This window comes from Patiria miniata, unplaced genomic scaffold (assembly GCF_015706575.1).
Source record: "Patiria miniata isolate m_02_andy unplaced genomic scaffold, ASM1570657v1 HiC_scaffold_9, whole genome shotgun sequence".
Classification (NCBI taxonomy): Eukaryota; Metazoa; Echinodermata; class Asteroidea; order Valvatida; family Asterinidae; genus Patiria; species Patiria miniata.
In genome coordinates, this window is record NW_024037076.1 from 5,153,228 (window position 1) to 5,167,483 (window position 14,256).

A 14,256-nucleotide genomic window follows, 5' to 3' on the forward strand; every position below is an offset into this window, starting at 1 on the left:
CACACCCACAATGTCCGTGAAGTCTGTTGAGGCAGGCCGTGTGTTGATCTTGAATTGGCTGTTGTGAACGGCCTATTGTTGTACAATTTAAATCCAAGCGCACACCCCAGAGTATTGAAACATATGAAGTTTTGCCAAGAAAGATCATACAAATACTGTTGAAATGGCCCTTGCGAGTCAGTATTTGTGGTGGTTTGCTGTATACCAGAAGTTGGCTCGGAAATTTTGCCTTTTGCAAAAAATCCACATTTTCGGCAAAAAGAATTCCGGCGCGAAGTGGTTAAAAGAAAATGCTTTCATAAAGATCATGGAAAACTTAGGCTTGTGAAAGCAGTTTGGGAGAAGAAAATTGAATTTGTTGACGAGAACGCAGGGAGGAACTATACAAAATAAATGACTTGAAAACAAAACTTACCCCTGGTCTCCGGAATCCTCTTGGGAGTTTCCGAAGAAGCCAGCCCTTGGGGAGGACAACTCCCGAATGACGTTGAGCAGAGTTTCGTCCGGGGGTGAAGGGGACATGATGCTGTCTGGATTAGCCGTCATGTTGAAGATCAGGGCTTCGACAGCCGGCCGCAGGGCTGTGATCTTGGCCGCTGAGGCATGGGGCATTCGGAGCTGAATCCTGATATCGGACAGGGAAAAATGTCCATTTGTTTCTCCACTTTTATGCATGTGCCTTTTTTGGTCGTGAAATAGTTGTGTATATGGTGCAATAAACCCGTCTGTTATTGGCAATGCATTCTGTGAACGGATGTCAAACAAAGTAGTTTGTGTACTTGTGATACACGTCACCACAATACATTTGTTCTTGTAATTTTTGACTTTGGATAATCACAAATATTCAAGAATTTGTATCAGCTGTTGCTGTTTATAACAGCTTCTAGAAGCATTTGAACCAAAATGAAACTGTTGATTGAGGCCGAACTTTAATTAAATTAAGATAACTGTTTGCATGATACAAACAATGATAATCTACATACTTATTGCTTTGAGTGAATTGCCAAAATCTACGTTTTTTCTCTGATTAACAGATTTTAATAGTTCTCAACAATTCATAATTCATAATTCATAAGGACAAGGCAAGCCTTGTAAAGTTGGTCCCAGAGTGCATGAAATTCTACTCAACTGATTCAAAATGGCTATTCACTGGAAGTCTTTCCATACATCTGGCGTACACAATAGGCCAGATTTAGCACAATACACAGTAATCCTATATGACAGCACTGCCCAGCTCTCTTTAAAAAAACAAGGCTAAGTCAGTAATGACAGTCAGCTGGTGAGTCGGTCAGTCAGTCCATCACAAAGAGGGCCCTAGGTTGGCCCTCTGGGCTCGGCAAAAAAAGGCTTGTATTGGAAGACATTTTTGTGAGACTTAGTTTGCCTTTATACATACCAGTCGTCCAGCATGATTAAGCCGTTGCATGATTCAATGGACCGTGCACCAAATAGCAGAAGCTGTAGTGGAGACACCATGGTCATTCCCTTGGCTGATACCGCACGGGTCCGGATCTGTCAAAAAGCAACATTTTTGATTAGACTTTACATAAGCATTTGGGTTTTTTGTGGAAAACTTAACGCATGAACCTGATTATGAGCTTTTGTTTTACCTACTGGTATCTATGCTGTACATTTGATCAAAACAAATTCTAAGTACCAACCTATAAGGTTTAAGATTAAAACTGCATGAAAGTTACTTATAGTTTATGTAACATAATTTCCTTTATTGTTAACAATGAAGGTTAATTTGAATTTATAATTGAGCAGCGTAGACAGTGACAATGACCAACGTTTTAAAAACCAAAACCGAAAAATGTCTGCCAAGTAAATCTAATGACAAAATATAAGTATTGCAAATGTCCAGTTTCGAACTGAGATGGTGGTTTGTGGTTAGAGAACGTCAAATTTATTTTTAACTTTTTTTCTTGGCATAGTTTGAGACTTTTTGACTAGGTTTAGTGCCATGAACCTTTTCAGTGAAGACGAAAAACGGCGAAGGGAACGTCTGCTCAAACTTGCTGAAGTTGACCGAGGACTTGTGGATCAGCGCCGACTTGTTCTCCGTGGTCAGCAACTTGCGCTTCTCCTTGTGGTAGCAGGTGTTGGGAGACAGGCCCATAGCCAGGAGGCTGACTATCACCTCCAGCTTGACGTCCTGCCCGCCAAAGTTGAAGAACTCCAGCTCCATGCACTCTGCAAGTTTCAAGTGGGAGTTTTTTTTAATCTTCCTAGTCTTTTGGGCACTTAAAAACCCTTTAGATTTTGCCTTTAGAAACATGTTTGCCAATAGGTCTCTCTCAAAGATGGCCATCTCTGTAGGAGAACTGCAACTGCGAATTTCGCGCAATCAAGCACGTGTTGAAAATGTGCCAAACACGCGCGCTTGTTGCTCGAAATGTGTTCGAAATACAACGCAGCCGACGTGCGTTATGCAAGTTGACGCTCAAAATGCCGATGCACGTGCGCTATTAAGGTGGTAGGAATTTGGATATTTTGCTGAAGTAAGTAATGTATTCTTTTCTTTGGTGATTTGTTATGTCAATACATGACAGTAAGCCAATGAGCAACCCTTTCTCACCAATGTTTGCAATGAGCAAATTTTGGGTTCACAATGTGAAAAGCAAACCCCTAAACTGAACAGTGTCTTCCTGAAATGACATCACAGCTGTAATTACCTCAGTTGTCCTGAAAAGCATGGACATTTTTAAACGTTTAAAGAAGTGCACTTTTCAATAAAATTTACCGAAAAGGGATGTCAAATAGTTTTTGTACATTTAAGAGGAGTAGAAAGTTGCATGAAATGTGTTCCTGAGAAAAATTCATTGCATGGACCCTTTAACCCTAACTCCCTAGTGTCTTTTACTAGGAACTGGACCAAGTCCATCAAAATCCATCAATCACTGTGCGTCGAATACAAAACTGTACATGACATAATGGAATCCACCACTGACGCACTGGTTGACATTCATGGACTTGCTTCATGTGGCTTTTATCAGAATAGCAGTACAGAAAGCTAGGTAAAATCAATCGGATACCCCTAGCACTGCTTCAGGCCATTAGGCCCAAGTCGATCATATACTCCATCAATGTTTAGTCATGCCAGGCCTTCTGGACCAAGTCCCCAAAATCCACCAAAATGGGGGATGGATTTTGATGGAGTTGGGGTGGTTAAGGTTAATATTGCTAGTACACATGAAGGATGCTATCCTTTTCATCATCCCACTACTACCATAATATGTCACACCTAAATTACGTGTGGTACACGTGAATTACTTGGGTGAAGCACATGACAGTAAGAACAACTTCATTAAATTTACATGTATGCATATGTATACCCACTGCAGCTGCAACCAAACATTGAATACTAAAATCTGCAGAAATTACTCACGTTCTGGAAAACCTTCCATAACCAGGATATCCTTCAGTTGATTCTGAAGGAATAAGAAACAGAAAAAAGTATCAAGATATGTTGATTTTTAGTTGCGGACTGGGGAAACTACCAGTTAGTTGCGGACTGGAGAAAACTGGAGCGCTGTGGTCCAATGGTTACGGTGTTTGGCTCACGTGCCGTGGTGTGTGGGTTGGAACCCTGAGGGGGAACGTGGTGCTTGTGTTCTTGGGCAAGGCACTTTACTACAATTGCCTCTCTCCACCCAGGAGTATAAATGGGTACCTGTGAGGGTAGAGACCAGAATGCGCTAATCTCGAGCTGCTGCAAAAACTGGTCTCATGGCCTGATGAACAGGGGTAATAATTGTGATATAAAGCGCTACATAAGCACCATATTATTATTATTATTACTATTATTATTAGTTTTCAAACCACTTTTCTTCCCCAAAACCTTGCTCAAATGCAGAAAATACACAAATGTATGTGCACTTTCCCTACCATTAAGTTCATTCTAAATGTCCACATTTTTATGTGAGTGCAAGGTGTTACGGCGGCAGTGGATTTTAGTCCCTCCTGGCCTTGCAACCGAGTGAGGGGTGCTTTTGCGAAGAGTCTGTAGGAAGCCACACTGTCTTTGAAATAGCCCTTCACAACAAATATTTAGGTTTATATTCAGATTTGAAACAAGAAATTAGAAGTCTCACCCTAGCTTCATAGATCATGCGCAGGGATGTCATCTGTAGCTGCTTGCGGTCACAGTAATTCATAGCACCGTCCTCACCACCATTGGACCTGAAATGAAAACATCAAGAATATTACAAATACGTTCGAAAAAATTACTGTGTTACGCTGGTTTTGGACTGGCGTTAAGGCCGGTTCATACTTCATGTGATGAACTTGTGGACATGTGATGGACATGTGATGGCATGTGATGGGCATGTGATGGACGTGATGGACTTGTGATGGACATGTGATGGACATCATTTGAGGGAAGTCAGGTTGGCGCAGAGGGAATTTCCTCGCCTTCCACTGCTGTGACCCGGGTTCGAATCCCGCCTGGGCCAATATGTGGATTGGGTTTTCAGTCCCTGCCTGATTCCGTGGGTTTTCCCCAGAATATTCTTCTGGGCTTTTCCTTCAACCTCTTAACCTGCAATTTCTTCTCATTGTCTTCTCTCTACAGGTTTCTTCAGGCTTGCGAGCTACAGTGCCTAGGACGCTTTTGAGGAATCCTTGGTTTCATTACCAAAAAGGATTAATAATAATGATAATAATAAAGTTATGGACATGTGATTGACTTGTATTGGACATGTGATGGACATGTGATGGACTTGTGTTGGACATGTGTTGGACATGTGATGGACTTGTGATGGACTTCTGATGGATATGTGATGGACATGTGATGGACATCTGATGGACATGCGATGGACTTGTGAGGGATTGTGATGGACATGTGATGGGCATATGATGGACATGTGATGGACTTGTGATCGACATGTGATGGACATCTGATGGGCATGTGATGGGCATGTGATGGGCATGTGATGGACTTGTGATGGATTTGTGATGGACTTTTGATGGACTTGTGATGGACACGTGATGGACATGTGATGGACTTGTGAGGGATTGTGATGAACATGTGATGGGCATATGATGGACATGTGATGGACTTCTGATCGACATGTGATGGACATCTGATGGGCATGTGATGGGCATGTGATGGACATGTGATGGACATGTGATGAACTTGTGATGGACATGTGATGGACCTGTGTTGGACTTGATTACAACACTGGTTGATACTCACAATGCCTGTTCCCATTCCTGGAAGCAGCCCAGTACAGCGATATGGTCGCTGTGACGGATGCCGCAGTAAGACTTGTGCAAGTTGGTGACTTTGCCCATGTGGGTGACGAAGGGCTCCGAGAACACGGTGCTGGCTGCTATGATACACATGGCATCTCCCACACTAAAATAGATTTGAAAAAAAAAAAAAATTGAAATAACTTTTTATTTATTTATCTTTATATTTTTTTTTAATTACTTTTCTTGGGTTTAAAATGCAAGTTCCTGGAGTACCCCAGTCCCTGACAATGATGCAGACCTACTTAATACACATACATGTATGTTCTGGGTTCAAGTACCTGGTATTCCATTTGCACCTCTGGACAGGATGATGTGACTGTTTTTCGCTTAGAACATAGAAGCACACAAGTATGTGGGGGGTGGTGGGTGGGGAGGGTGGTGGGGATTGGGGGGGGGGGAGGGGGTGGAGGGTGGGGCGGGGGGGGGGGGGGGGGGGACAGGGAAGTGGTAACCGAATCTGCAATCTGCAACTTTTAAGCAATCACAAATCATAAAAAAAAAAAATTTGGCACAAATGTTTGAGCCTACAAAACACTTAGAACAAGGTGCTGCACAAAGCTTCAGAAATTTGCCTTTCAACAGCGAATTGTCCATTTCAAAAGGAAAACGTGAGGCGTTCTGGCTATCCGATCCGTTCCGAAGTACCCCCTCACCGGCAAAGTAAGTACAGTTGGGGGAGACCGACCGACGCCATCTTGCCTGACTGCAATTATTTTGTAGTAGTACAGACTTCCCCTGGTGTACGTGCGTCACACACAAGGAACGGTGCGCGTCAACCAGGGAAATGTCCCGCCCATGGGATGTAGTTGCTAGGTAAAAGGGCGCCCTCTTTTGTTAGCGCATGGAGCCCATATGACTCGTTCGCTCAGTAAACTACTTACAAGAGTGAGCATCCCAGGATGATCATCTTGCCCAGCTTGGGTTCTATGGGCATCTTGGCCAGGATCTTCCCTAGGGGTGTTAGCTCCTCCTGCTGGTCCAACGCATGCATATCTGCAAGTGAATGGCGACACATCAATTGCCTCGTCAAAACTAAGTATGGGATGTACATGCAACAAGGCTCAAAATGTCCACCAGAATGCTGGACAGAGTCCAGTGATTTAAATGTAATACAGTGGAACACCGCTATAACGAACTTCATGGGATCCTCAGAAAGTGTTCGTAATAACGATCGTTCGGTATAGTGATTTTGTACCGCTGGTACCCTCTTTTGACCAATAGTGAACGGGCATTTCTCACATTCCGCGACCGCATGAGGAGTCGTCAGGAGACTTTAGCAATGGGTGGTTTTCCCTTCTATTCCTTGGGGAAATAATAGCCATCTATCGCTCTTCAACATTTAAACACAATGTAACTATGGGTCGTTGATGTTTGGGAATTAAAAGTGGCCCAAATAGTGTTAATGCACGTACAACCGGTAGTTTTTTTGTTAATCTGTTGACTTTTTTCAACAACAACGTTCGGTAAGTTTTGAACATTAAAACCGAGAGCCAAGGATGATGTTCGGTATAGCCGAATGTTCGGTATAGCGGTGTTCGGTATAGCGGCGTTCCGCAGAAGCATCATTTGCTCTTTTGTTCGAAGCAACGAAATTGCTCAAAATCTTAAGTAGGGTGCTTAACAACTGAACCTTTCAGTCACTGTAGCACCTGACACCACCCTGCCTATTACTACCTGTAGTGCCCGAAACCAACCAAGCACTCTATGGTTTTATCGATTTCTCAGTGAGTAAATACAATGTAATACAATGAAGTCCAGGTGGTAATGGGTTAACCATTGAAGTTTTAGCTATTTGGCTACTCTACATTATGAGAAAACAGAGAAAACATTTACACCATTTTTAGGGTTCAGTTCATTTTTTTAAAAACCACCTTCCAGTATTGTTTTCTTCCAAATGATACCGTTTCAGGCAAAATAATTTAACAGGGTATTTGATACCAGTCCTACCGTCACTTTGAGTCTTAAGAAGGGGCGGGGCGTGGGAGGGGGAGGGGCTTGGAAGAAGAGGGGGCTAGGGAGTTTGTCATACCTTTCAAGGCAGCTACAGCTTCCACGACCGAGTCCAGTGGTGGCGGCTCGATAGCCTTGCCCAGAAAGTCTGCGATTTTACCCAGACGCAGCAGTTTGATGGTCAAGGCCAGCTCGTGCAGAGGGGTACGAAAGATCTCTGGTGTCGTATAATCCTCAAGTCTGGTGGGAAAAAAAAGATTCACAAAATAAGCGTGTGCCAAGGCTTCATGGTTTCAAGTACTGAACTCAAGGTCTGTAGGTTGTGGGTTCGAGTCCAGCCTAGAGTTGTGGTGCTGTGCCCTTGGTCAAGGCACTTTGTCACTCATTGCTTCGCCCCACCTAGGAGTAAATGGGTGCCTGTGAGGGCAGAGCTGGTTATTGTGGTTGATTTGAGCTGCTTTGCACCAAAATGGGAGCATCGCGAGCTGTATACTCCCCAGGGAGCTGAGATGGTCTTTGAAATATTATATGAGCCAAACGGAATGGGGTAATACTGATGTAAGATCCTTGAGCATTGTTGCATACATGGTCTTTATAAAAAGAAATTGTTAAAGTGCATTAGCTTTCTCACTTTTTATAAAGAAAACTTAATAACAACTTTAGGGATGACAGCATGAATGGCTAATTTTTTTTTTGTTTTTTTTTGCAGATTGCAGGTTAGAATTGCACTTCAGTCCATTTTCTTTACTGAAGTATATGTATGGTTCCAGATACTAGAGCATACAAAATTCTATTAACAACCCTTCGCGCAGCGAGCGGACGATAAAATTCTCCACATTTTCCAAATATGGGCATAATTTTGTTTTCAATGGGCCAATTAGGCCAAGCTTCCATGTAATCCTCACCCCTACTATACACCACAAGCCTGTAGACTCCCATTGGCCAGACCCTAGCCACTCTGGAGTAAGGAGTGTTGAAAGACAGAAGCCAAGATGGCGCCTAATGCCTTTTTGCAGTAATGGGAGATCTTAGTGGCCAACCCCTAAGTGCCGCCGATCTCTTTGTGTCAACCCCTCGTGCCGCCCAGAGCTCAGACAGGTTGTAAACAATCCCTGGCCATGTGAATGACCTATATCTTGTGCATGTGCAGGCATGCCAGGGTTAGTGACCTATAAACACATGTGGTGATAAAATTCTCCACGTGGCCATTCCGCGTAAAGTTTTTGGGCTTGATCCACGAAGGGTTAAGTTGATTCAGAGTGGCTGAAAAGTTTGTAGAATAAGCTGAAGTGGAGACTAGACCAATTTTTCCCTACATGTGTGTTATGAGAGTACAAAGTGACTTGAGACTCGTACTCGTCTCAAGTGACTCTAACTACAACACCGACCAATCAGTCAATGTGGTACACAGAGGTCACAAGTCTGGCCTTCTCGGACCAGCTAAAACTTAGGTTTATTCACTTTTCAAAGCGTGCCCTGCTGCAGAGGTGGAAGGCAAACCCCGGCCGCACACGGCCAGCCCGCCCACGTCGTTGCTCCAGGTTGGTCTTGGAGGCCCAAATGGTGGCATAGTTGGTCATGTTGTTGTGGGACGTGAAGAGTTTGGTCTTGGCTCTGATAACAAACACAAATTTAATAAAATTAAATAAAGTCAACTCAATTCAACAGCAAGAAACACTGATTTTCTCAAACTGCAACTTATTTCAGTGAAATCAGTTCACAATAACATGATCTTACGAATCTTAAAATTTGGGTTTTTTTGAGACAATAATTATATTTCTTATGGAACGCAAACAACGATGGCATGCCAATTCATAGAAATGGCCCCGAACATGGATAGCAATATTATAAGTTATCCCGCGAGCGCGAGTGGAACACAGAATAATGTAGGGCGTCTGGTCCCACATACCACGAGGCCAAAGGCCGAGTGGTATGTGGGACACAGACGCACTACATTTTCCGTGTTCCACGAGCGCGAGTGTGATAATGAAGTTATCTTCAAGCAAACTTGACGTACAGTAAAGATTGAACACGCACACTGTACACAAACTTTTCAGCGGTTATCTTATTACATGTGCGTTTGTATGGAATGGCGCGCGCATCTTTGAAATGCGCAATACGCTGAGTGCAGTACGGACCAAGGCCGTGCTACATGGTTATATGTAGCACGGCTTGTTGCCATGGAACGCCTATCAGGATTGAGGATTCAAAGTTACTTGAAGATAAAACGTATAGTGATCAAATAAACGCTGTAGGAACTTTTTAACTACATTGTATCGGTCTGGTTTTTTTTTTTAACTGAAAATGTATTCATAAATGGGAATAATAGTGCGATTGAGCAGTTATTATCAGCGATTAGCCCCTTAAACTCGCTTTCCATAAGCAGGAATGTAAGTTGACTCTGACATTTTTACCTAAAAATAATTTGAGACACACAAGAAAAGTATACACACAAGAATAGTGCCAACATGTTATCAACAATTTGAAAAAGCCTGAATTCACAGGATGTACATCCCTGAGCAGTGCAACTCAACACAATAAACATCCAGTTCCACCTTTTTTTTTTAACATCCATGGTCCAACGGTCGTACTCTAAATGTCATACATTTGAGCTATTTTCTGTCTATCAAATTTTGGTTGAGCTTGCTGACATGTCCTGCGGCAAAGGCCAGCTAGACTCACTTTAAGGATTTCATTACACAAAGATGCGGTTCTTGTCAGAGGAATGGTGTTTGGCTACAATTTTCAGGGTCAATGGTTCTATGGTTACTTTAAAGGGGCACTCACAATGTCATTAAGCTTTGTTTGAATGAGGAACTTGTGAAATATGAATTTTACGAACAAAGAGAGACTTACTTGCAGATGTCAATCACATACACCACGTCGTTGATGGTGATGCTAGTCTCAGCAATGTTGGTTGACAGAATGATCTGAAAGAACCACACATACAAAAATTGTCAAACAAAACAGTTGACAATTGACCACTTTTTATGACTTTTTGTGTTATATGATCTTTTTATGAATAAACCACCTCACTTTTTGAATGAGACATCAAATGAAAAACTTGGTGTACATCTAGTCATGGAGTAATTACTATGCACATTTTTAATTATTAGCAGTCAGACAATAATTCCTTCCTTCCAGGGTAGAATGGTTCCAATCCCCCTATCTGAATCGATAACTTAGGCACCAGGAATCAGTTTACTTGCACAGTGGATTTGTTAATGCACAAAATCAACACAGAACATAGGGCTTTGCTGCATTTCGTTTGTGTGGAATCATGTGAACAATAAATTTTATGTACCAACATAGTTCCAAGACAAAGCAGAACCTTATAATTTTTTTTATGAAAATGCATTTTTATGCAACATTATGCACATGAACATGACCTACCAAACATAATACAAAAAGACTTTTGAATGAAGTGGGTTTTTTTTGGCTAGATAAAGTAAAAAGATTGTTTTATAAGTTTTTGGAAAAACTTGAAATTCCAAAATCCATATAGTTTTTTAATTAAAAAAAGAAAAGAAAGTGGAAAAGTTTTTTTGGCTAGATAAAGTAAAAAGATTGTTTTATAAGTTTTTGGAAAAACTTGAAATTCCAAAATCCATATAGTTTTTTAATTAAAAAAAGAAAAGAAAGTGGAAAAGTTGTTGGGGAAAAATGTCTTTGTTGAATAGCATGGACATTACATCTTTAAGATGACACTGAGTATGGGTACCTTTGTTACTCCCTCTGGAACTGATTCAAAGACTCGGTGCTGGTCTTCCCGGGGAATCTGTGAATGCAACGGCAGGATCAGGTAGCCACGGTTGCCTGCAAATTAAAAAAAAATCATACCAAAATCATCATGTGTATTTTGCCCAATGCAACAACATGCAACACTTGTCAGAATTCCATGCACTTTATTAAAAACAAAATTCCCTGACTTTTCCCAGAAATCTCCCTGAGAAATTTCTAAAGTTCCATGAGAAATATATCTGATAACACACAGCGTCGCGTCAGTGCAACAAGGTCGTAACTCCATTCTACAACAAAGTCGTATCTCGCGCGAATACGGTTCATGCAACAAGGTCTTATCTCGACGTCCATTGACTGTGTGTGTACATCCGGGTTATTTTAAGTGGGATATGACCTTTTGACATTCTGAAACTCGTGTTTTATGTACGGCCCATTTTAAGAGATACATACGACCTTGTTGCACGGACACAACAATAGTATCTGATACTGATAACACACAGGCAAATTGTTGTCAAGCGATGGTCTCCCTTCTCCCCCTTTAGCCATCCTTTCCTCACCAAATTCCTTGAGTTTTCCGTGATTTTGTTGGTGTTTTCCCTGAATTTGCTGAGTTTTCCCTGGTAAAAATGGAAACTGCAAAGCCTGCCCCGTGCAACAAGATGCAGCAGATCAAAAATCTCAAGACCAAACTGCCTCAGAGCAGCAGGATGCAACTGTGGCACTGTTCAATGGGACTAGCTCCCATTGTGTCAAAGTCAATTGTTAATGAATCAAATCCAGTCTTGGGAATTTCGGCAGTGCTACCCAAGAAATTCCAAGCATGCATGTACCTCACGCCCTCACATTCGCATGGATACAGTGCGGACCTATCTAAGTGGCTGGACCTACCAAATTTGGGGTGTTCTTGTAGGTGCCTCATGAGGGCAAAGATCCAGTTCCAACCAGGCAGGAATACCAGAACGGCACCGTGCACGTTGAGGTTGTTGATGTAGGTCAATAATGCCTAAGAAATAAAAAAAAAACAGAAATAGATGACCTGAATGTCTGTCTCTTTATAAAAACACAACACAGTTATAGATGTTGAAATGTCACTGGCTGAACATCAATCATGTGACATATTTCGAAAACTGACGAGTAGATTGCAAAAAAAGTCTAGAATGTTCCATTTCTGAAGGAAAAACATGATGCTTGTGTTCTTGGGCAAGTCACTTTACTACAATAGCTTCTCTCCACCCTGGAGTATAAATGGGTACCTGTGAGGGTAGAGACCAGATTGCAATGATCTCGAGCTGCTGCAGAAGAACGGTCTCATGACTTGAACTGTAAAGCACTTTGAGACTTTGGTACAAAGCGCTGTAGAAGCAACACACGTTAGTATACATGTAAGTATTGTATGTTTACATCTTGAATGTCAAAAAGATATCGAGTCCGCTCGTTTCTTACCTCGATGAGTTCAAAGCTCATCTCCTTCTCACTCATCTGTGCCATGGCGTTGCGGGTGCGCTCCGAGTACTGATTAGAAACCTGCTTGTTCATGTTCTCCTGGGTAAATAGTAATAACAGGTTGATAAGCTTAAAGATCGCATGAAAGGGAAAGCTCGCCTGCTAATTCGCTAGCTGTACTGTTCTCCTGGGAAAATAGTAATAACAGGTTGACAAGCTTAAAGATCACATGAAAGGGAAAGCTCTGAGTAGATCCTCAACTATAAGTAGAGGCTCAGTTTCAAGTTTTCGCAAGACCTGCCCAGGACCAGCTTGCGTCATAGATAAGCCAGTGAACATCACCAAACTTGACCAAAGTATGTGTTGGCACCTAATGTACATTTGCTGGTTTGCCGTAAGCAATGCCAAACAAGTGATTTTGGCATTCCGTGTAAATTAGCCTTGGTCAAGGCGTTCGTCACTTGCCATCTGCACGGTAACCGGCGTCCAAAATTTATTCTCACTGCCCGCTAACTCACTAGCTGTACTGTGTGTGTACATACGTGTGTACGTGTTCTACATAACCCGAGGACAGACAACACAAAGGGAGAACAACAGATCCTTTCAGTCCTCGGGAGTTGGGTCTTTTGTTGGAAACGGTCCTCTGTAGTAAGTTTGTGTGCTTAGACTATGGGAGAGTGTTATATTACAGGGACAAAGGGAAACACAAAGCATTGTCCTCGAGAGTATAGTAAAAACAAGAGTGCGTGTACAGTGCAAAAATGGCCAAGTTCGCGCAAGGACTATAGTTGACCAATGGTTAACTAACGTTTGCCCGAACTCTGTCTAGTCGAAGGTGGTTGACTACGCTAGTCGACTATTTGGAACCAACCTACTGGGGCTGGTTGCATCGCTGGTAACCAGTAGCCGTGCGCATTCATAACGCTAGCAGAGAGCAAGGATCCAGAAGTTTTGCGATGACATTTTGACCAGCGTTTGACTAGAGATGTTCGCACGTTGCCATCAGTGCGCAGGCGTAAGGTACGTCACAAATCAACCACTAGTCGACTAATGGTCCCTGCCCGAACTTGGCCAATACAGCGCGAACAGTTAACTCATGCAGGCCCTATGTATATGCAAATCAACTAGACCTGGACAAACGCCTTGTACGGTATTTTGTAAACCGCGCGCCTAAGGCTGTGTCTGAACGGCTCGGCTATGGCTAGATGTAACACACATGTTTATGGGAAGTAACTTCAGCCGCTTCCATACACACATGTATTCGTAAGCCATAGTCACCTATTTTGTACACCGCCTTTGGCTGTGTCTGAATGACTTGGCTATGGCTCACCATAACACATGCGTCTATGGGAAGTGGCTTAAACTGCTTCCATACAGCATGTGTATTTGTAAGCCATAGCTGTAGACACTGACTTACACTGAATTCATCATCAGCCTCTTCTTCGTCATCATCATCCCTGCTCTTGTTCTTACTCTTTCTGGTGTTCGCCGAGGGAACAAAGTTCAGCATCTGAACAATATCCTCCAGGTAGTACTCTTAAAAGGAAGAAAAAAGACCAATCATTAAAATTGTGTTACGGCGCTAACATGTCAAGACTATGTATTCGTGCGGAAAGTAAGTAAAGTCATGAGCCAATAGGTCTCTCTAAAATGACGTCATTTCCTACAGACCAGCCACGTGGATCATCAATTTGAGCATCAACACATTTCGAGCTGTAGGGGAAGGGGTTTGGAACATTTTCAACACTGCGCAATGCGTGCTTGATTGCGTAATATGCAGCTGCAGTTCTCCTACAGAGATGGCCATCTTTGAGAGAGACCTGTATAGCCCATCAGGCGCATTTATTTCCAGTTTCCTTGACATGA

The 14,256-nt window shown here is 42.5% G+C and overlaps 1 protein-coding gene across 1 annotated transcript in view; it reads right to left on the reverse strand.

The window, feature by feature from the left end:
* The window catches only part of LOC119721104 (ATP-dependent RNA helicase A-like), a 37,988-nt gene that overhangs the window by 1,294 nt on the left and 22,438 nt on the right, over positions 1-14,256 (reverse strand). The window contains exons 16-29 of the mRNA XM_038191001.1: positions 13,808-13,926; positions 12,391-12,489; positions 11,836-11,950; positions 10,928-11,022; positions 10,063-10,136; positions 8,668-8,820; positions 7,286-7,446; positions 6,138-6,249; positions 5,198-5,359; positions 4,095-4,182; positions 3,389-3,431; positions 1,970-2,193; positions 1,397-1,512; positions 416-625 (exon numbers count right to left, since the gene is read on the reverse strand). Coding sequence (XP_038046929.1) covers positions 416-625; positions 1,397-1,512; positions 1,970-2,193; positions 3,389-3,431; positions 4,095-4,182; positions 5,198-5,359; positions 6,138-6,249; positions 7,286-7,446; positions 8,668-8,820; positions 10,063-10,136; positions 10,928-11,022; positions 11,836-11,950; positions 12,391-12,489; positions 13,808-13,926 — 1,771 coding nt within the window. The remainder of the gene's footprint in view (positions 1-415; positions 626-1,396; positions 1,513-1,969; positions 2,194-3,388; positions 3,432-4,094; positions 4,183-5,197; positions 5,360-6,137; positions 6,250-7,285; positions 7,447-8,667; positions 8,821-10,062; positions 10,137-10,927; positions 11,023-11,835; positions 11,951-12,390; positions 12,490-13,807; positions 13,927-14,256) is intronic.